General features: G+C 36.9%; 2 protein-coding genes and 1 long non-coding RNA gene across 14 annotated transcripts in view; 1 reads left to right on the forward strand and 2 right to left on the reverse strand.

The window, feature by feature from the left end:
• SHOC2 (SHOC2 leucine rich repeat scaffold protein) overlaps nt 1-516 on the reverse strand; it is a 91785-nt gene extending 91269 nt beyond the window's left edge. Inside the window, exon 1 of the mRNA XM_008684451.2 lies at nt 384-516. The gene's annotated coding sequence lies outside the window, so the exon portion shown is untranslated. The remainder of the gene's footprint in view (nt 1-383) is intronic.
• Nucleotides 82-16068, forward strand: BBIP1. 10 transcript variants are annotated; one of them, XR_005833221.1, is made up of 5 exons: nt 82-237; nt 1198-1282; nt 6658-6749; nt 13645-13722; nt 14432-16068. It is a non-coding gene; the product is annotated as a BBSome interacting protein 1 (long non-coding RNA). The 10 variants fall into 10 exon arrangements; XR_005833224.1 differs by lacking the exon at nt 82-237 and adding an exon at nt 266-281; XR_005833223.1 differs by lacking the exon at nt 82-237 and adding an exon at nt 475-610.
• The window catches only part of PDCD4 (programmed cell death 4), a 29039-nt gene continuing 23453 nt past the window's right edge, over nt 15842-21427 (reverse strand). For all 3 annotated transcript variants that reach the window (XM_040624314.1, XM_040624312.1, XM_040624313.1), the window contains 4 exons: nt 19777-19884; nt 19419-19529; nt 18629-18768; nt 15842-16589 (listed from right to left, as the gene is read on the reverse strand). In XM_040624314.1, coding sequence (XP_040480248.1) covers nt 16529-16589; nt 18629-18768; nt 19419-19529; nt 19777-19884 — 420 coding nt within the window. In that variant the 3' untranslated portion in view covers nt 15842-16528. The remainder of the gene's footprint in view (nt 16590-18628; nt 18769-19418; nt 19530-19776; nt 19885-21427) is intronic.

Raw genomic sequence — 21427 nt, forward strand, 5'->3', positions numbered from 1 at the left:
CTCTACGCCCTCTCTCCCGCCCACTGGGCGCCGCTGGCAAGCAGAGCCACAGAGTAAGCCTCCAGCAGGGTAGAGTGACAACTCGCAATCGGAAGTTACTGTTGAAGCTAAGGCAGCCATAACTGATAATGGCAGGGAGTTTCCTGACCTCCTGTCTCCAGTGTGACGTAGTTTTCCCTTCGCCCAAAACTCACCGTTGCCCTGGGCAACAGTCGAGCCGTCTGGGAAGATAAATCTGTAAGTAGGCCCGAAAAAGGACCAAAGGTGACCAGACATCCCAGGTTGGACAACTTAATTCATATTCAGAACTACCTGCCCGGGATGGGGGAGAGGAAGAAGCAGGTTTCCTGGCTCTTATTTTGCTGGGACGTCTGGTCACTTACCTAGGTGGACAAGAGGTTAGGGTTCCGAAAATCCCTGTCCTGCCCGGAAGTTGCATTTGGCACTTCTGAATGGGGTCATGGCGGAAGGGTGGGAATAGCCAGAGCTCCCGGCACCCCAGGGAGTGCCCATTCCAGCTGGAGTCGCAAAGTGAGGTGAGGGCCCGTCTGCCCTGTCCCGTAAGGCAGCCCCCAGCTAGACGGCCCGCAGCCGATGGAGAGCCGAGGAGGTGAGCGCGGCTCACAGCCGCTTCCGCTGGAAGAACGTTTTCTTTCCGGGCTGGCCTGCCCGCCCTACCCCCGCCCCTCTGAGGTTCCCTGTAGGGCGAGGCCGCTCCACGGGCCCCTCTCGCCCAGCTGCAGCCAGCCGGGTCGGGCGGGGGCTTCGGCGCGCGCCGCAGGGCGGAGCTCCTCACTCCCGCAAGATGGAGCTCCTGACCGCGCCCCTTAAGTTCCTATTAAGTGCTTTCACCCCCTGATCTTTGGAGGACAGAGAATTCTGGAGCTTGAGGAAATCGTTTTCCTTTACCACCTAGAAAGGAAGAAGGTGGTCCTCTACCTCAGCGGCAACACCTCTAAGTCTTATTTTCCCGCCTCCTGTCTTAACATTCTGAATTTTCTTCCTTTTGTTTCTCCTCCCTTGGGGGCTTATAAGCAATGACTGCAGTTCTGGGTGAAGCTATACCGTTCTAATCCTCCATGCCTACATTTTATTAAACAACTTAATGCTTGTGAATATTCTTAAAAATACCGTAATACTTTTATATGGTTCTTTTCAAGAATTGTCGCACATTATCTCATGCAGTTCCTTCTGTAGGCTTGAGTCAAGAACTGTAAATCATCTTGGTAATACTGGGTTGGATGCCTAACGTTGCCGGGAAAAAGAGCGGGAGAACTTTCAGGTAAATTGAAAATTGTATTTCCCTAGCCAGTCAACAAGGGGGCAAACCTACCTTCTTCGCTTCATTTCTTTCTACTTCCATACTACTCATGCTTTAGCCAAAATGAACTGTTCTTGTTTTCTCCAAGATTAATCATTGAATCATTAACCTTTTGTGACTGTTTCCATGTCCTAGTTATTCTTGGAGATGTGTTTCCAGATTCTCTCCAACAGGGAGTAATTTCCTCTGTGCTTACCTAGCACTTTTTGTACTTCTTTTATGACAACCACTATTTTATATAACAGCTGCTTATGTTCTTAGCTTTGCTGCTATGTTTACATCTAAATAGAATGGTTTGTCTATTAGATGAATCTATAGATTCATCTCCCTATCATGTCCTGCACATGGTACTATTTTGGTAAATACTTACTAAAAGATTGAATATATTTGGTGTTTTCCGGGTGCCTAAGACCTTGCCAGCTTCAGTTGATTAAATTCAGTGTAGTTCTTGTTACTTATCCTTTTCTTAGATTTCCCCTCTGAAGTCTTTCCAACATGATTTCTTCCCTCAATTAAAAAAAATCATACATAAAAAAAGTTGAAATAATACAATAAACATTCATATACCCTTCACCTAGATCCAACAGTTAACATTTTGCCTTGTTCCATCCCTTCTCATGCTTTTTTCATTGTCATTAAACTATTTGGAAATAGGTTAGACACTTGATAAGCAGACACCTCTAAAATTTCCAAAATGCATTCCCTAAGAATTCTAAAGTTCTCCTGCAAAACATAGTATCATTATCACAACTAAGGAAATTAATAATTCCGTGGTATTTAAAATCTAGTCTGTATGTATATTCTCTCATTTGACCCAAGAATATCTTTTATACCTTTTCCCCTGCTTCTTTAACAAAATTCAGGATCCATTCAATGTTTATGTATTGTATCTCGGTGTTGTAACTCTTTAGCTTTAATCTATTACAATTCCCTGTCTTTATTTTTTCCCTGTGACATTGTCATTTTAAAGAGTTCAGGCCAGAGGTGTTTTTGAATATTTCCTTATTTCTTATAAGTCAGAAGTTGATATAGAGGCTTGATTAAATTACATTTAACATATTTTGGAAGAATACTTCACAGTATTCATACTTCACCAGTCATGATTAAGCCTTCTCAAATGTAACTATATCTACCATTGTCATTAGCTGTTAGTTAAATCCATCCCACGTCTCTGCACACACACCCTTCTATGGTATCCTACAAAGAAGAATTTAGCATTTAATCCTCCTGTCTTTGGAGAGTAAGTGCTAGTGTCCTGGACTGACTGTCTACCTGTAGTAAAGTGTTGTTGCTACTCTGCCGACACTTGGAGCTGATGTGATATAATCTGCAGCAGTGTACTGATGTCAGCACTGTTTCATGAGTTTCAACTCCTGGCACCCTGAGGACTGTTGATGAAAGCTGTGTGGGCCCTGCAATTCAAATACAGATGAATCTTGATGTTATCAAAGCAGATACCAAGGCAACTGCTAGCCATCTGGTATTTTGTGTGAGTAGGATGTGTCATTTTCTATTAACTTAATAGTAGTGTCTGCTAGTGAAGTATACCAGAACCGGTGGCATCATCCAAATTCATCCAAGAAGAACAGTTCCTGTTCTTAGGCCTAGGCACAGTTCAGAAGCTAGACACCGCACATTTTATTCACATGAGTCTAAATTAATTAGCCAAATTGAACATGTTGCAACATTTTTTTACCAGCAGATGCCAGATAGCAAAACAGAATAGAACTATAGTTTCCAACCACATGACATATGATGTTATTTGGCATCTCCAGATGAATATTATCAGCCCAAATTAAGCTCTGCTAGCATGTGGGCAGCCACTTGAGTGAGAATGAACATTACTACTTTATGTCTGCTGAAAAACACTTTCTTTTGGGCCCCCTCTTTCACGTTTTCTTCATGTTAGTTTACATTCAGAAATCTAATATGCATTTGAAAATTCATATCAATTATAAGTCTTGAATAAAACAAAATGTTTCATATTTTTCCTACCATTCCTGCCACCCCCATCCACAACCTGTAATAGGCAGATTGAATTTACTTAAAAGGATCTAAATTAGTAAATAGTCACCACAAAATATCCTTTACTGTCCTTTACATAGACTGCTTCTGGTACCTCCCTCAGTTCTCAAAGATTGTATTTTTGTTTCTTAATACCTATTAATGATTAATACCTATTAATGATTAATACCTATTAATGATAAAATAGGGCATTTGGCATATAATGTGTTGTTCTGCATTCTACTGAAGTGAAACGAAGTTCCTATAGCAATGCGGATGGTAAGGGAAAGGGAACAATAGGTAGTAGAGGCAACTAGAGAACTCCCCACGTTCATCTTAATGGGACATTACTTCCCAGCTCTAGCCAGATTTTGCCATTGGGAATACGGGCCCAGTGTTGCGAGATTTGTGAAGAGGAGCTGAAATTTGGACTTTATGTGAAATCTCCCAATTTTAAAACATTGGTTCAAATACTTTTTAAACATTTAGCAAGCCAGCAAAACATTTATCTGGATAGGACCAAGGGCCACCAGTTTATGACCTGTGTTTCTTATGTGAAAACAAGATTGATACTTAGGCTAGAATCTGAAAATACTTTAGAAATGTGTTTTGCCATATTTCAGGTGCTTTTATTTTTCTAGGTTAGGCAACAAGCCACGTGTCACCTCCATCAAAAATTCAAGATAGATTCTTATGTACACTAAGCTTCCATTCCCTCAATTACAATTTTAAAGGTTTTTACTCTTTACCACCAGCTTAAAAAATTGTCCACATTTTCTCAGCCTTGAATTATATTATGAAATAGATTTGCTTTATCATATTTTCTTAAAAATATATTTGAGAGGGGCACCTGGGTGGCACAGTTAGTTAAGCATCCGACCCTTGGTTCAGCTAGAGTTGTGAGATTGAGCCCCCACATCAGTCTCCACACTCATGGAGGAGTCTGCTTAAGATTCTCTTCTCCTGGGGTGCCTGGGTGGCCCAGTCAGTTAAGCGTCTGCCTTTGGCTCAGATCATGATCCCAGAGTCCTGGGATCAAGCCCCATGTCGGGCTCTCTGCTCAGCGGGAGCCTGCTTTTCCCTCTCCCTGCCGCTCCTCCTGCTTGTACTCTGTCAAATAAATAAATATAATCTTGGGGCACCTGGGTGGCACAGTGGTTAAGCGTCTGCCTTCGGCTCAGGGCGTGATCCCGGCGTTACGGGATCGAGCCCCACATCAGGCTCTTCTGCTATGAGCCTGCTTCCTTCTCTCCCACTCCCCCTGCTTGTGTTCCCTCTCTCGCTGGCTGTCTCTATCTCTGTCCAATAAATAAATAAAATCTTTAAAAAAATAAATAAATAAATAAATAAATAAATATAATCTTAAAAAAAAAAATTCTCTTCTGCCTCTCCCCCCTCCACACATGCATGGGTGCTCTCTCTCTGAATAAATCTTTTAAAAATATTTTTTAAGAGCACAGTTTAGCAGCACATGCTCTTTAAAAGTAAACAAATATAACAGGTTTTTAAAGGAAAACATCTTTAAATAGCTCATGCTGTCTTAAGGTACTATAATGTTGATATGGAGTCAAAGAATTTTTAGAGTCAGAAGGTACTTAATGGGAAATCTGGAACAGTCCATTATTATATCCTTATTTTATAGTGATAGGAAAATTAAACCTGGAATAATAAATGTCACACTATATTTCTAAGCACTTTTATATCTACTTTTTACTTGAAACTTGCAACCCAGGACAGATACTAAACATGCTTTTTATGAGAAAATCAAATCTATAATTGGTTAAGAAATGTATTCAGGGTCATGCTAGTTAGCTTTGAAGTATAAATGTGAAATAGATTAATCCAAAAAGAAAAAGAAAAAAACGCTCCAGTACAAGCTTCTGTTTTAAATCATACATTAGATTTTACATAAATATCACAGCTTGTTTAAAATACTTGGAATCCTAGAATACTCTGAAACATTCAATTTCAAACTTTAAAAATGGAGTTTTGTACAATTAGGATAAGCTGAAATTGGGGCACCTGGGTGGCTCAGTCGGTAAAGTGGCTGCTTTCAGCTCAGGTCATGATCTCGGTCCTGGGATTGAGTCCCACATCAGGCTTCCTGATCCTCGGGGAGTCTGCTGCTTCCTCTGCCCTCCACTCCATTTGTGCATGTGCGTGCGCTCTCTCTCACTCTCTCTCCCCTCCCTCTCTCTTAAATAAATAAATAAATAATTTTTTTAAGTTTAAGATAAATTAATGGAGGGGAAAAAAGAATTATGATGAAGAGCTAATGGCAAGGAGTGGTAGGCACGTATGGAAGATAACCACATTGACCCACAAAATGGCTCCTCGGGGCTCCTAACAAAGATCAAATATTGGACTAAGGAGACTTTATTATGACCTAGGAGGAAAGTTTTAAAAACATCCAAATCCTGTCCTAAACATTTTTAGAAACAAAGAGTTGGCATTGACATTACAGTTTGTTTCATTTTGATATATATATTTTTTTAAGCTTATATTCTTTTAAGTATTCTCTGTACTCAGTGTGGGGCTCAAACTCACAACCCTGAGACCTAGAGTCACATGCTCTACTGACTGAGCCAGCCAGGTGTCCCTCATTTTGATATTTCTAATCCATATGTATATGCTTTGTGTTACCATGAATGAAATTTCAATTTTAGTAATCTATCCCCCTTCTCTGTCTGCACCCTATAAGACTATAGCCTGCATTTTCCAGATGGCTAGATGAAAATAGTGTACCATCTAAAGCTAACAGTCTGTTTTGGCTATTTAACCCATGATCTTGGTCTTATCAGTATGTTCTCATATAAGCTAATCTGCAGGAGGAAAAAAATGCAAAGCTTGTAAGATTTTAAAGTGTTGCATATTTCTAATTACGCTTGAGATTTGAAAATTCCAGTGGCATCTTCTTTTAAAAATAATACTAATGCTATAACAAAATCCACAGACAAAAAGCAGTATTTTTCCTACTAAGAGATTTCTTTCAGGATGGTATCAAATATGACAACTGGAATGCTGAATCCTCAAATTAAGGAGAAAAAAATCGAGAGAGAGAAAAACATGTTGGTTAAAACTATAGTAAAGAGGAAAAAAATGTAGTGCTTTAGTCAATATGCTGCACTTACATGTTTATCCTGATTTACTCTTTAATATTTTATGTCCCTCCTCCTTTGCAGAGGTCACTAATTGCAGAGGTCATTAGTGGCTTAAAACTGCCCATTTCAACAGAAACTGAAGATGCCATGTTACTTTAACCTTCATTGGCTTCTATATACCATAATCTATACTCTTATCTAACATATTCTTAAATGTTCATGTTCCTGCAGTGGGGCTCCATACTAAATCCATCTAGGGTCTTTAGGCCATTCCTACAGATGCAGCACAGAGAAAACTGAAGAGACCAAGGCTTTGGAGTCAGGTAGACATGAATTCAAATACTGTTTCTTCACTTATAAATTATCTGATGTTTGACAAAATAACTTCCTAGACCTGGTCTTAGTTAAATTTAGTATCTGTATATATATGTTAGGAGATGCAGTGGGAGGTGGGTAAATGGCTAATTCAATTCTAAAATCACCTCTTAGGGTAAAAGTTGTTCATTTTCAGAATTAACTGTAGAAAATCCCTTAAAATGTCTGTATAGTTGAAATAGATGATTTTGTACTAAAACACTGTGCTGTTATTGTTATTCTTAAGCAAACTAAAATTTAAAAGCCAGTATGCTAGACTGAAGGAAAGAAGCTAAAGTAGATTTCTGGGCATTGAAACTGTTCTTCCTTTAAGATGACCTGTAAGGCAATATGGATGCAAAGGGTGAATTCTAAAGTATTCCTGCTTACGTATAAGTTTTTCTCCACTTTTTAAATAATAAGCCTCTGTAACTCTAATATATGTCAATAGACTTATTTTTTCTAAGAATCTAATTTTATGACAGTATTGTAATGGTTTAACTTTCAGAATCACTGACACCCATTGAGCTCTTACCAGATGGTAGGGAGTGATAATGAATTATGTCATTTAATATTCTGTTTAAAGTCAGTGCCATTAGCGGGGGCATCTGGGTGGTGCAGTCATTAAGCATCTGCCTTCGGCTCACGGCGTGATCCCAGCATTCTGGGATCGAGCCCCACGTCAGGCTTCTCCGCTAGGAGCCTGCTTCTTCCTCTCCCACTCCCCCTGCTTGTGTTCCCTCTCTCGCTGGCTGTCTCTCTCTGTCAAATAAATAAAATCTTTAAAGGGGCGCCTGGGTGGCACAGCAGTTGGGCATCTGCCTTCGGCTCAGGGCGTGATCCTGGCGTTATGGGATCGAGCCCCACATCAGGCTCTTCCGCTATGAGCCTGCTTCTTCCTCTCCCACTCCCCCTGCTTGTGTCCCCTCTCTCGCTGGCTGTCTCTATCTCTGTTGAATAAATAATAAATAAAAATCTTTAAAAAAAAAATCTTTAAAAAAAATAAAAATAATAATAATAAAAAGTCAGTGCCATTATAAGCCTTATTTTACAGATGAAACTAAGGCTTAGAAAATTGTTTAAGTAACTAACCTGACTCCAGATCCTTCTCTTACCTACTACGTGTGTACTCGTCTCTTTTTACCACCTATCCTACCACCATCTGCTATCTTTCCATATCCTTCTTAGGTGATTATATCCACTTCTATAGCTTATACTGCTGTACCATTGACTCTGGGCATCCAGTCCTTTTTGCCTTCCTGTTGGACTTCCATACCCAGTGTACCTGATTCATGGTCTTTACCCTTCCCTCCTTAACCTGTATCTCCTCTGTGTTCTCAACTTCAATTAGTAGCTGCATTATCCACTCAAAAATGTTAGCTTGATCATTTCTTTATCACCCAGAGGTTGTGGGGGATGAGGGGAATAGTGGAGGATATTTGAATCTCAACATCTTATATCCTTGAATACCTCTTGTATCTTCTCCTCTTGATGCTTGTTATCACTACTTTGGTTTATACCCTCATCATCTTACCTAAATAATTATAACTTCCTTACTGATCTCCTTGCCTCTAGTATCTCCTCTGTTTTTCCTTTTTGTCTAGAATGTGTTTCCAAAAAAGTAATCACATGTCACATACCCACTCAGAGCCATCCAATTAGCTCCCTTCTGTCTACAGGATATAAAACCCAAACTCTGAGGCATGGCATTTAAGGCCGAGTATGAACTGGCCTCAACCTTGTCAGTCCCACCACAGTACATATACTGTATATACCCTTGTACTCTCTAGCCATTTGCCTTGATTTTTTCTTTTAATGACTCTGAGCATATTGTTCACTTTGTCTAGAACACTGTCCCCTTGCTACACAGCTGCTTCTCTGCATAGTAAACCTCCATTCATCTTTGTGGGACTAATTCTAGCATCACATTTAGTAGTTCTTCAAAGACCAGCCACAGTCACCTATCCTAAACTTACCCTAAACCAACCAAGTTATTTATGGTTTTGGTTTCTTAAGGCACAGTACACATGCTTTTATTAAAGTAGGTTGTATTCAATTGTAATTATTTATTTACATGTGTCTCTCCCTCTCCTACACACCTCCCCCAGGTTCCTCAAAGAGAACTGGTTCTTATCCACTGTATCTCCCTCATTTAGCTGTGGCTGGCGCATTATAGACATTTGGTATGTTTGTTGAAAGAGAAAATATGTTTGGAAAGGAACATATGATCCCAAATTCCTCTTATGTTAGTGTTTATTTTCCATTCTGAAAGAATAATTCCCTTGTCCTGAAAAGAGCATCCTTTCTACTCCAGTCTTTACCGTCCAGTATTTACTTTTAAAGCTCTGTCCCTATTAACAGATATACAGCCATTAACTTTATTTTTCATCTTCAGTAATTATTTTATCCATGTGTATGTAACTTGTTTTGATTAGTTTTTTACTAACAATTGTAATGACTCAATCCAGAATATTTTAGTTTTTCATTTAAATTCATAAACATTTTTGGGGTACCTGGGTGGCTCAGTCAGTTGAGTGTCTGACTCCTGATCTCAGCTCAGGTCTTTTTTTTTTTTTTTTTTTTTAAAGATTTTATTTATTTATTTGACAGAGAGAGAGACAGCCAGCGAGAGAGGGAACACAAGCAGGGGGAGTGGGAGAGGAAGAAGCAGGCTCCTAGCAGAGGAGCCTGATGCGGGACTGGATCCTGTAATGCCAGAATCACGCCCTGAGCCGAAGGCAGACGCTTAACCGCTGTGCCACCCAGGCGCCCCCTTTTTTTTTTTTTTTTTTTAAAGATTTTATTTATTACAGCTCAGGTCTTGATCTCAGAGTCATGAGTTCAGGCCCCCATGTTGGGCTCCCCACTGGGTATGGAGCCTACTTTAAAAAATAATAATAATAAATAAATTTATAAACATTTTTGTAGAGAAATATAGTAGGAAAATCAACCATTAAAATATGTTTAAGCATGAAAATATATTACATTACAATAAAATTAAGTGGAATGGTAATAGAGGTCTAGGGAGAAAAAAGATACAAAATTGCTGACAAAGAATTCTTCATTCTTTTTATTAACGGATGATAAAGCTGTCAAATTTTTATGATATTTATATTATATTGGATAGGTTTTTAAAAGACTGATGTAACAGTATTTTTAAATATGCTGGAAATTATGTAACTACTTGAACTTGATAACAATTTATATGTCAATTTAGAAATGTTTAAAGGAGTACTTAGTTTTTCTATCTAGTTATTAAAAATCTCTGTGGGTATTATGTAAGCATAAAATCTGAGGACCGCTGACATATATTCTCAGGGTTCAGAAGTACACTTTAGTGTTCTTGTCCAGTACCACACATAATTTAGATCAGGTATCAAACTAAATCACCCCAGAAATTTTTAACTTGTCCAAGTTGTAAGATTAATTTATGTTATCAGTATGGATATGATTGATTTAAAGTAGTAATCCTTCCTAGACTTAAGTGTCTTTCAGCTCCCACTCCTACAGCTTAGTAAATATTTCATGACAAAGATTTGGTATCCCTCCAAGTTCTTCTGCATTAATTTTAGGCATCCAGCTCAATGGCTATGACAGTTTTGCTTACTTCGTCATGACTTTGAAATGTACTATCCAACAAAACCATTATCTCTGGGACAGATTACAAACTAAAGAAACTATGGGGGAAAAGGAAGCAGATTATTTTCCAATTACTCAGACCAAGAGCCTCAAAAAATGACTGACATCGTATTCTCTAAGCATTAAAAGTTTGGGTTCTATTAGTGTAAGAATTTTACTTCTGCAATTATGTTTTCTCTTAAAATATACCTTGATAAATGTATTATTTTAAAATCTGACATAGTAATCCACCGTATGGCTATTCCATAATTTATTTTAACCTTTGACATATTGCTGAACATTTTACTATTTAAAGCAATGCTTTAATGAGCATTCTTATTCTTAGATCTTTGTACACTGGTGCATTGTTTTCTTTGGGGCTCATTACTAGAAGTAGAACATTTGAGTCAAAGAAAATGTGCATATTTTGCATTAGTAGATAATACAAAATATTAATAGATACTACAAAATATCCCTCTAAAAGATCTGTACCAAAAAAACCCCATGCACCAACAGAAAATTCCCATTTCCCTATACCTTCTCTAACTCTGGATACTATTGGGCTTTTGACGTTTCTGCAAATTCAAAAAATATAATATGCACACCAAAATGACGTTACAGTGATTTTCACCTTCTTAATGGGTCCATGATCATTTTCCTACTTAAACTGCAATACCCCCCTCAGCACTCCTAAATCCCTTTAAACTATTTTATATTCTGTAGCACTTACTTACCTTACAAAATTCTATTATTTCTCTCCCCTTACTCTAGAGTGTAAGCTCCAAAAGGTTTTGGGTTTTATCTGTTTTGTTCACTAGTGAACAGTGCGTTGCACATGGTAGACACATTTTTTTAAAGATTTTAAGTTATCTACACCCAACGTGGGACTCAAACTCATAACCCTGAGTTCAAGAGTTTTATGCAGTTCTGACTGAGCCAGCCAGGCTTCCAGACACATATTTACTGAACTGAATGACATGGCACTTGTATGATACACACAAATTTCAGTCATGGTTGGTATGTTTCTTCTTTGACCCATATGTCCCTAGTGTTACACATCTTACCTTATGATAATAAGAAAGTACCCTTAGTAGCAATCACAACTCCTTAGGGCACATTACACCAGACAAAACACCCATGTTTGGCTATTAGCAGGCCACCAGGTAAAGGAAAGAAATGCTCCTTCCTTCTGTGGACTCCCTGGGCAGTTGATTTATCAAGACAACGTAGCCTTGCCAATGAGGGCCATCCCACCACAACCCTGCTTATTTTAGCCCTTCCCTTCCTGTTTCTCTCCTGCCAATGCCTGGGGGGCGGGGGGGGGGAGGGAGCCGAGGAACAATAACCAACCCTAGTAAAGCAGACACTCCACCCAGGCAAGTGACTGCCGGCACTGATCTTCCCCCACACAAGACCCAACCCACTCCCTACCAGGCCTTTGGCCCCACACCCTTTACAGTAACAATGGCAGCTTAGTGAAACAGAGAACTAAGGTTTGGTAGAGCACCAAGTTTCATTGTTTTCTTCGGGCCAGATTTTGGATGTGAAAGAGGTAACGAGAGAGAGAGAGCAAAGGATAGTGACTGAGTTCTGAGTAGCTGCAGTTGCTACTCTAGAAAACATTTTAAGTATTCATCCACTGTTTTGCTAAGAAATTTGGTGATACAAAAACTCTACTACATTACTTTTTCACATTTATCAATAGCTGTATTATCTATCCTCCCTTTTGGCAGCATATCATGTCAGATTTTCACCAAATAAGGGCTTATTGAATATTTTCATTGTGATATTTTAACGGAGAGGCTTTTACTATAGCTATATTCAGACTAATGAGGGATTTGCAATGCTATTAGCCTTCAACATAATCTGGGGGGGAAAAAAGGGAAATGATCACTAGGTATCACTGGCAGGCCTAAGTAACAAGAAAAGAATGTGGCAGAAGTAGTTGTGTGTTCTAAGGAAACTGCATATTGCACTTATCTCAGATTCCAGTTAGTGATGAGTTGCTTTATTCCTGGTCCATTCCCTATTTCATCTTCACTCCCAAAAAGAGCAGTGTAGGGGTAAATTTTGATGACAAAGTTCTGGAAAACAGATAGAGGTTCCTCAGGAACTTTAGATGTTCCAGAATAAGAATTTGAACAAGAAAGAAGAGGCTTGGCGGATAGAGTAGGAAGATTTTATTACGAATGTCAAAAGTGTAGTAGAGTGGGAATAACTGAGACCAGAAGCAGCTTCACTTGATTATAACTAATTTGCAGTGGGCGGTAAAGACAGGCACCACGCCAGCATCACCACTTTATAATAATAAATCTTTCTTTTGTGGTGATGTTGTGAAAGGCACATGGTAAGGTTGCATCACTATGGTGAAATATCACAAAAGGGGTGGGACTGTCTGGAGAAGCATCTGTGTTTGGAAAAGGATCATGCTACAAATTACAGTCCAGAACACCCTGAATATACAGCATAGCAGTAATCTGGAATGTAACACTAGAAACAAATGTCATCAGCCAGTTAGTATATATGCTGGTACCTTAACAAAATATTCAAGGTGAAGGTATTTGCTGGCACTTTAGCATATAGTATCCCTGTATTAGAGGAAAGTAGTGAACTGAAAGCAAACCTCTCCCTTCTGTTCAAGAGCCAGTTTCACCCATTTGTTGCTTCTTTACAAACATCAGCTGTGTAGCCAGTAACTAATCGTTAGGATGCTTTTTGTCATTATAGCAAAGGTATTAAAGTAGAAACCAGCTGTTAGCTATTGAGAAGTGGGAATGTTGGGAAATACTTACCTACTACCTCCTCTTTTTCCTAACTACCCCACACTTCCCAAATGGTAATTTTTTACCTCATCCACCATTTAGGGAGATGCTATCAGTGTACCAAATAGCCACACATAAATGCTTTTGGTTTTCCTCAGCTGATATCTATTAGGTAATTATGTATAAAAAAATGAAGTCCTACCTAATTTTTCACAAGGGGGAAAAATTTAGAACACGTAGCCTTCCAAATTAACACCTCCACTGATTAAAGAATGTGGACAAGATCTAGATGCTTACATGAACTCTCTCAACTTTGTTTCGATGAAAAGACCGATAGGAAATTAATGGGAAAATTATGCAAGGTTAAGATAGTTCGTTTTCTATAGGAATTGTGATTTTACTCCTTAAACTACAATGGAAATACCTCAAGCAATATGCTTTGAAAATTCATTCTTGAATATTAATAATTGATTTCTCATTGAAGGAAGAAACTTAGCTGTATCCACCAATTCAGATATGGCAGAAGTGAAGTCAATGTTCCGGGAAGTTCTTCCAAAACAAGGTATCTCAATCACAAATACTTATGTCACAGAATATTATAGGGACCAAAATAAAAAGTAGTAGGCATGGCACATAGCAGGCTCAATAGCTAAACATCTGTAACTATTTTGTATCCTGTATGCCACATTTACTGTCCACTTTTACTATGTTTCTTTTAGGAATAGGTTATACAGAATTCATCCGTTGCTTTTTTCCCCCAGTAAAAAGATGACAAATGAAGCACTGTTTCTTAAACCTAGAAATTCCTGTTATAATCCAATTTGCAGATTAAGTATGAAATTTTCGGTGAAAAAAAATATTGTGATTCACTAATGTTAAATAAGGTCTGAAAGTGGGGAAAAAGAAACCTAAGTCAAGCAATTGTTAAAGGCTGATGGTTTAAGTTAAACATTTCATATTAATGAATATTCCTATTAATACCATACTTTTACTATATATTTGTTTGCACTATATTTCTCCCAAATCTTTTTGCAAATTAAACATCTGATACAAAATGTTGTGTGTCTCAGAGATAGCTTAGAATCTTAGGTATGAAATTAAAAATGTCATCCTTATGAACTCCCTGGAATTAAATGTTGATATATTTGAAATAACTGAAAACAAGAGTTTTCATTGACAGTGGATTAAGTCTTTAGACCTTCATCCTAGCTGCAAATCCAAACCACCATACAAATGGGTCATCTCACTAAATTATTTCTTTTTAAACTTAGGGCAGTTGTCAGTGGAAGATATAACCACAATGGTGCTGTGTAAACCCAAACTTTTGCCCTTAAAATCTCTGAGTCTGGAAAAACTGGAGAAAATGCAGCAAGCAGCCCAGGATACGCTTCGCCAACAAGAAATGGCAGAAAAGGAAAAACAGCAAATAACTCACTGAATGATAACTTAGCACTTCTACAGAATACCCTGCCTTACTATTAACAATAGTTAGACAATAATTTGCATCTGTATGCTGAAGATGGTGTATGTTAATAAAACTGATAGTGCTTATAAATAGTATAAAAATACCCAAGACTAATGAAACTTGTGAATTTAGACACTGGTTTGTATTGAACGCGAGCAATTAAAAAACTTTGAACCCAAATTTTATAGTTGTTGTTTTTTACCCAAGTTTATAGAACTGTAAATTACTGTTTCACCATTCCTATTACTATAAGTCTTATAGGTAACATTCTTAGACACAAGTGACTAAATACAACTTTTATATTCAGATAATCTTTACATGTTTATTAAAAACTGAATTTGAAGATACATTCTAATCTCATACAAAGCGTTTTGGGGCTTTTACATTATTATCTAATTTTAAAACTTATGAATTTTGTGTTTCTTATTTAAGGCTATTTTGCCTGACCAACTGGTCCTACCAGTAATGACAAAACTGTATTTCTTAAACAAATTTGATTTTTAAGAAACCTTCACTTATCAAGTAGTCCCCTGAGCTTTTACCGATACTGACTTTAAGAAATAAAGAATTACTGGGGCTACCTTTATCATCCAGGTATCAAATACAATTAAAACCCTAAAAACAGAAAAAAAAATATGGACTTCAAAGAGCTCATGACATAAATATGAACGTTAAATTTGGGGTTTTAGTTCTAAGAGACTGCCTAAACCTGTAATGGGCATATTCCTAAGAATATGTTTGTAAATCTGAATATAATTCTTGGCTGGTTGCTACAATCAATATTAGACAATTTAAATTAGCATAGACCTTGAGCCCTTGCTGAGTAATTAGGCTCTGCAAAAGAGGTTAGAAATGTGAACATTCTTTAAAGAACTATTATTTATTGGTAACTACTATTTTCTCAGATATTGGGATAAATGTAAAAACTTTTGAGTCTCTGAAGAATAATTTTTTATAACAAACAGTTGGTAACAGAACTTAAGAATGATGAAAGGTATTATATTTTAGAGAAGATCAGAAAACAAGTATGTGTGGCATTTCCCGCAGATAATATTAAAAGAATTTACTATTGTACTTTTGATTTAAAAGTTTGCAAAGAACAAAGTTTAATTCACTAGGTTCAAATATGCTCCCTTATAGGATTTAAAATTTGCTGTGTAAAATAAACCTTTTTAAAAAGACCTAAAATATATGTATTCCCAATAAAGAATCAACACTGCTTCACATGTTTTATTTCGTCATACATTCTTTTAGAACCGGGTTCATTTTTCCAGTTTTGTAGAAAAATAGATGTTCCAGCCACCATTTATTTAACTGTCTAGTCTTTAAGACCAATCAATATGTTCCCTGGAAAAATGAATAAGTCTTATGACTAACTCATTTTCTTAAAATTCTTTAAGACAAAGAAATAACTTTTTTTTTTTTTTTTTTTTTACTCCCAAAGCACAGTATTCCAACAGCAGCAGCCAACATGGGGTTTTAGCAGCTTAACTTCACCCCCTAAATAAAGCTTTGTATAAACCAGTGATTTTACTACAAAAACACTGTCCTTGAAAGAAAGGAGTGGCAGTCAGACATCAATGCAAAACTTGGAATGATTAGGTCATAAACATGGCACTTAAAAAAGGTAGCTTATGAGAATATTCCACTTAAGAAGTGGTTACTCCTCTGTCCCTCCTTTATACCCTCAAAAAAAGAAAGAAAGAAAGATAAAAAGAAAAAAGAGAAACACTTCCTTTAAAAATTCCCCTTATGTTGTAAGTTTATAAAATTTCAGAAATGCCTTGTACCCAAAACAAGTGCTTCAAAAAAACAAAAACAAAAAACCTGTGCTAACAACTCTTACAATTCAGATATATTTATATATTTTTTATAACATCTAAGACTGTAAGAGTTCTTATATTCAGTAGCTCTCTGGTTTAAGACGACCTCCATCTCCTTCACTTACAAAACGTTTTCTGCCCCTGTAATGAAAAGAACACAAACATGAAAATGGATATCAATTCTGACCATAGATCAAAACCAAAAAAAAAAAAAAAAACCCTTGGGTTCTTTTGGTTAGTCATTAGGTTTTGAAGTGTTTTATTTTTAAAAAAGAAAAAAAAAAGTGAGCATACCTCTAATTCTTCCAAAAAAGATTCTTTCCCTGCTATATATATCCTAGGATATAACAAGCCAAATGAACTACTAATTGAAGCAGTTTTCAGTTAAAGAAAAGCTTAATTATTAAAATAAGTTCATTGTCCAAATGGAATCATGTTTAAAAAAAGTTAAAATATAAAGCAAACATGCTATTTAGAATTTTAATATTTACTCCTACTATGTTATTAGTATTATTTGAAAACTAAACAATGAGCCAGAGAAGCACCAACATGATTTGGAATTATGCAAACTAGAGCTACAGAGCCTATGAAAATATCCATGTTTAAAAAATTTTTTTAGTTTCTTCTCAAATGTAGAAAAGCCATAACCTGTACATGGAGAAACAAATCAGAATCCAATTAATTCCAGTTTATGCCCCATTTTGGAATTCCTACTATTTCAAACTCAAGAAACCTTACTTCATAATGTAACCACACTTATGCTGTAGGTAGCTATACACAGTAGCAACAACCCAGAAGGAATAGTTGACCAGCAGCCTAAAGCAGTAAATGGAAAACAGTTTGCTCAGGATTAGCCCTCATTCTCTGACCCTAGACCAACATGCACAAGCATTCAAGACCACACACAAATGTGCACTTCAACCAAATAAGCTAATGGGTAGAGGATAAAAAGTCACAGTTCTATGGCATACAAAGAACAGTTAGGCATCTCCTCAACTTATCCTTGAGAGTAAAGCCACAATAGAAATGACCAGTTAGACTTCTGAACAGAGGCTGAAAATTTTAAAAATCTAGTGCCAAGGTGTTGGCCCCTTTTCATACTAAGTCTAAGTAGAAATCAGCTACATTTTCGTGTACATAAAGGCTTCACACTATAATATTAGGAGACTGAGATTGGGAACAAAGCAGTAAGTAACAAGAACCCCTACCAAAGTTGACAGTATTTACTGATGTATACCACTTGGCACATAAATGATGCTATCACCAAGCACAGATACACACACACACATACGTATGTATTTTTAGAGATCTATATTTTCAAACATTTTTATCAACACCATTAAACTCTATCTTCCTCCTTCTCTCTCAATGGCTTCTAAACTTCCTAGGGCAAAAGACACTACCAGGAACCATTTTTTCTGAGATTTAATTCTCATAATCGACTTAAATAAAAATAGACAAAGCTTTGCAATTTTTTCAGATTAAAAATTACAAAAACTTAAAATGTACATAAAGTAGACATATACAAGTTTAGCAATTACTAACATTTATACCTATTTATAAATTTCATTATAAGCTCTATTTTAACCACAAAAAAAACCCTCATCAACTTCTGAAGAGTTAGATCCTAGTAGCACAAATATATCATCTCCAAAGAATCACACACATCCACTTTTCAGTGAGATCAGATCCATTTAGCCTTAATTCTTCATTCCATGAAGGAGAAAAAGGAAGCTACATGGAGTAGAGGAATAAGCCTCGATCCCTGAAGCCAGGAAAGGTCTGGATTCATCCTTGGCCTCTACTATGTGTGACCTTAGGAAAGGTATACTACACTTCCTTAAACCTCAATTTTCTCATCTCATTGGTGATAATATCTACTCTGAAATAACATTTCAAGTACTAACAGAGCCTGGTACACAGAACTACTACACAAAGTTAGTTTCCTTCCAGTGAACAAGGGCTTCATGAAGTAGTCCTGTATAGATTCACAAGGGGGCAAAATAAGCTTTGCCCTTGTTTTTCCATAAACTCAAAACAGATGATTTTCACTCTTGAGTGGCTTTAGGGGAGATGTTATTTTTCTGACAGAATTCCAGAATTTTTTGGAATGACAGAAAATTAGCTTAGCCTTCCCAAGCACTCAGCCAGTATCTTATGTGGAAAAAGTAATAAAGTACCTTGAAGGACAAAGATCTCTGAGTTGTTTGGAAATTATTCCAGCCTGAAAACATTCTTCTACAAATCGCTCAAGCACAGAGTATGAATGTGGGACATCCAGATTAATGTCCGGAATTTCATTGTAAATTCTCTCATAACCCTAAAACAATAAAATTATATACAGAATGTTAGCCCACATGAAATACATAATGCCATACAACCCATCACTGTCATCAAGCTACATTTAAGGCCTTAACTGTTCATAAAATTAGACTGAAGTCAGATCTGATCCTTGAAAAGTATAGACAGTAGGTATATTTGTCATAGGATTTTTTCTTTAAAATTGTTCTCTCAAAAGAGTTTAGGTAGATAGACATCAGACAGTGGACACATTTCTTCACCATCTACTTCTCTATATACATTTACTACACTTTTTAAAAATATAAGGCAAATAAGAACCTCGCCAATATTTTAAATAGGAATAAATTAAATGCTTTAAAGTATATTTGTTAAAAGATCATGTTCATGTTTGTTTCTAGATATAAAATAGAAACTATCATATCTTAAAAGTAGAACTCTTGAGAAAGAACAATCACATCTTAAAAAAACCCACCAAATTGTTACTTTCAAGAAATGGCTACAAGAGGTCAAACATAATCACAACAATTAAAAAAACAAACAAAAAACAACTACAGGTACAGTACTATTAAACATACCTAAAAGAACATTTCATTAACAATTCATAATCTTTATTCAATCATACATTCACGGTATAAGCCTAAAAACTGTTTAAAATAATGTTATACTTACTCTTTTCATTTGGTCTAGGGTAATGGTAGAAGATTTCCAAAGAGATTTTAATAAATTCAAAATCATCTTAAATGTACTTTCTCCAGTTGACTCTAAAACCATTACAATGGCCTAAAAATTGAATGAATGAATGAATGAATGAATATTTGGTCATTAATTCATATAAAGAAACTGCTCCTAAAATGTATCAGATTCCTTTTGTCTGATACGTAATTACAATCATTATAAAAATTTAAAAACTACTCCCTTAACATTAAAATTAAAAAAAAAAGATGTATGCTATTAAAGAAGAATTAAGTCACTGTGGTGCAAAAAGGAACGCTTGATAATTCTCTTTGGCATGTCAAAGTCATCTTACTTCATATACAAGCTCATGGTGAAAATGAGGTACTTCCAGTTCCTTAAGGCAATGTTCAGCTTCAGATATGTCTCCAGAGAGTAAATACTCTTTCAGCAGCATATCAATCTATGAAATTTAAAAATTGAGATGTGTTAGAATTCCTAGTTTCTGGGGGCACCTGGGTGGCTCAGTTGGTTAAGTGCCTGCCTTTGGTCCTGGGATCGAGTCCTGCATTGGGCTCCCTGCTCAGTAAGGAGCCTGCTTCTCCCTCCGCCTGCCGCTCTCCCTGTTTGTGCTCTTTCTCTCTGTCAAATAAATAAATAAAATCTAAAAAAAAAAGAAAAAAAGAATTCCTAGTTTTTATTTCTTAAAGATTTGCATTCATTTTTAGAGAGAGAGAGAGAGAGAGAGAGCGCGCACACATGTGCATGCGGAGGGGCAGAGGGGGAGGGAGACAGAAAAGATTCTGAAGCTGACTCCACACCAAGCAAGCACAGAGCCTCAGTTGGGGCTCCATCTCACAACTGCCAGACCAGCACCTGAGCCAAAACCAAGAGTCTGACATTCAACCGACTGACCAACCAAGGCACACCTAAAATTCCTAATTAAAAAAAAAAAACAAAAACACAAAAAACTGTGCTTTTTGCCTATAGGATTTCCTTACTCTCAAAGCAGGTCACAAACAGCTGTGTTAAGAACATACAGACTTGGGGGCGCCTGGGTGGCACAGCGGTTAAGCGTCTGCCTTCGGCTCAGGGCGTGATCCCGGTGATCTGGGATCGAGCCCCACATCAGGCTCTTCTGCTATGAGCCTGCTTCTTCCTCTCCCACTCCCCCTGCTCGTGTTCCCTCTCTCGCTGGCTGTCTCTATCTCTGTCAAATAAATAAATAAAATCTTTAAAAAAAAAAAAAAAAAAAGAACATACAGACTTGACACAACACTATCATAACAAATTTTTTCATAATTAAAAAGTAAACCCCTAATTTTTAAGTGGTTCATAATTATAAAGAAAACACAGTGCTTCAGTGTGTCTTAATAATCACTGAGATCTAGGAGTAGACTTAAGATGTACATGGCCCGAGTTGTGACCATAACGCTTCAATGTTCACGGTAAGACAAGGGATTTTAAAGACCACTAGAGGGCACTGACTGAAAGTCTCTAGATAACAGTTTACTATTAATAAAGTGTCACAAACTTTCACTTCCATCAGGATGACCTAAATAGTTCACTGGCAGCCAAAAAATGAGTGATGATAATAGAGTTTTATCAGATAGAACAAAATTTCCATATACCTTCTGTTTTCTCTACAGCTAAGGATTTGAAACCAATTATCTGAGACATTCATGCGTAATTCAGCTTCTAGTTATAGCTAAAGAGGCAAGACTTGACTTTCTTGATCAAAAACAATAACCTCTATGGCTCCAGAGAAAAGAAGGAAAACTTTTCCAGCACAAGAACTTCCAACAAGAATGTTCTTCCCTATACACTGCCTGTTAAAATCACCTTTGCACCTAGTACACACTCAATGAATGTTGGCTGACTGAATTAAATAATCTAAGTATCTTTGACTTCAACTTCTGTAACGTATTTTCACGAAAGGTAAAGTAAAATTTGATCAGCAGAATACATCCTAATGAATAATTTCTATTATCCTGCTTTAGGAAAGT

The sequence above is a fragment of the Ursus maritimus genome, unplaced genomic scaffold (assembly GCF_017311325.1).
Source record: "Ursus maritimus isolate PB19 unplaced genomic scaffold, ASM1731132v1 scaffold_7, whole genome shotgun sequence".
In the NCBI taxonomy this organism is placed as follows: Eukaryota; Metazoa; Chordata; class Mammalia; order Carnivora; family Ursidae; genus Ursus; species Ursus maritimus.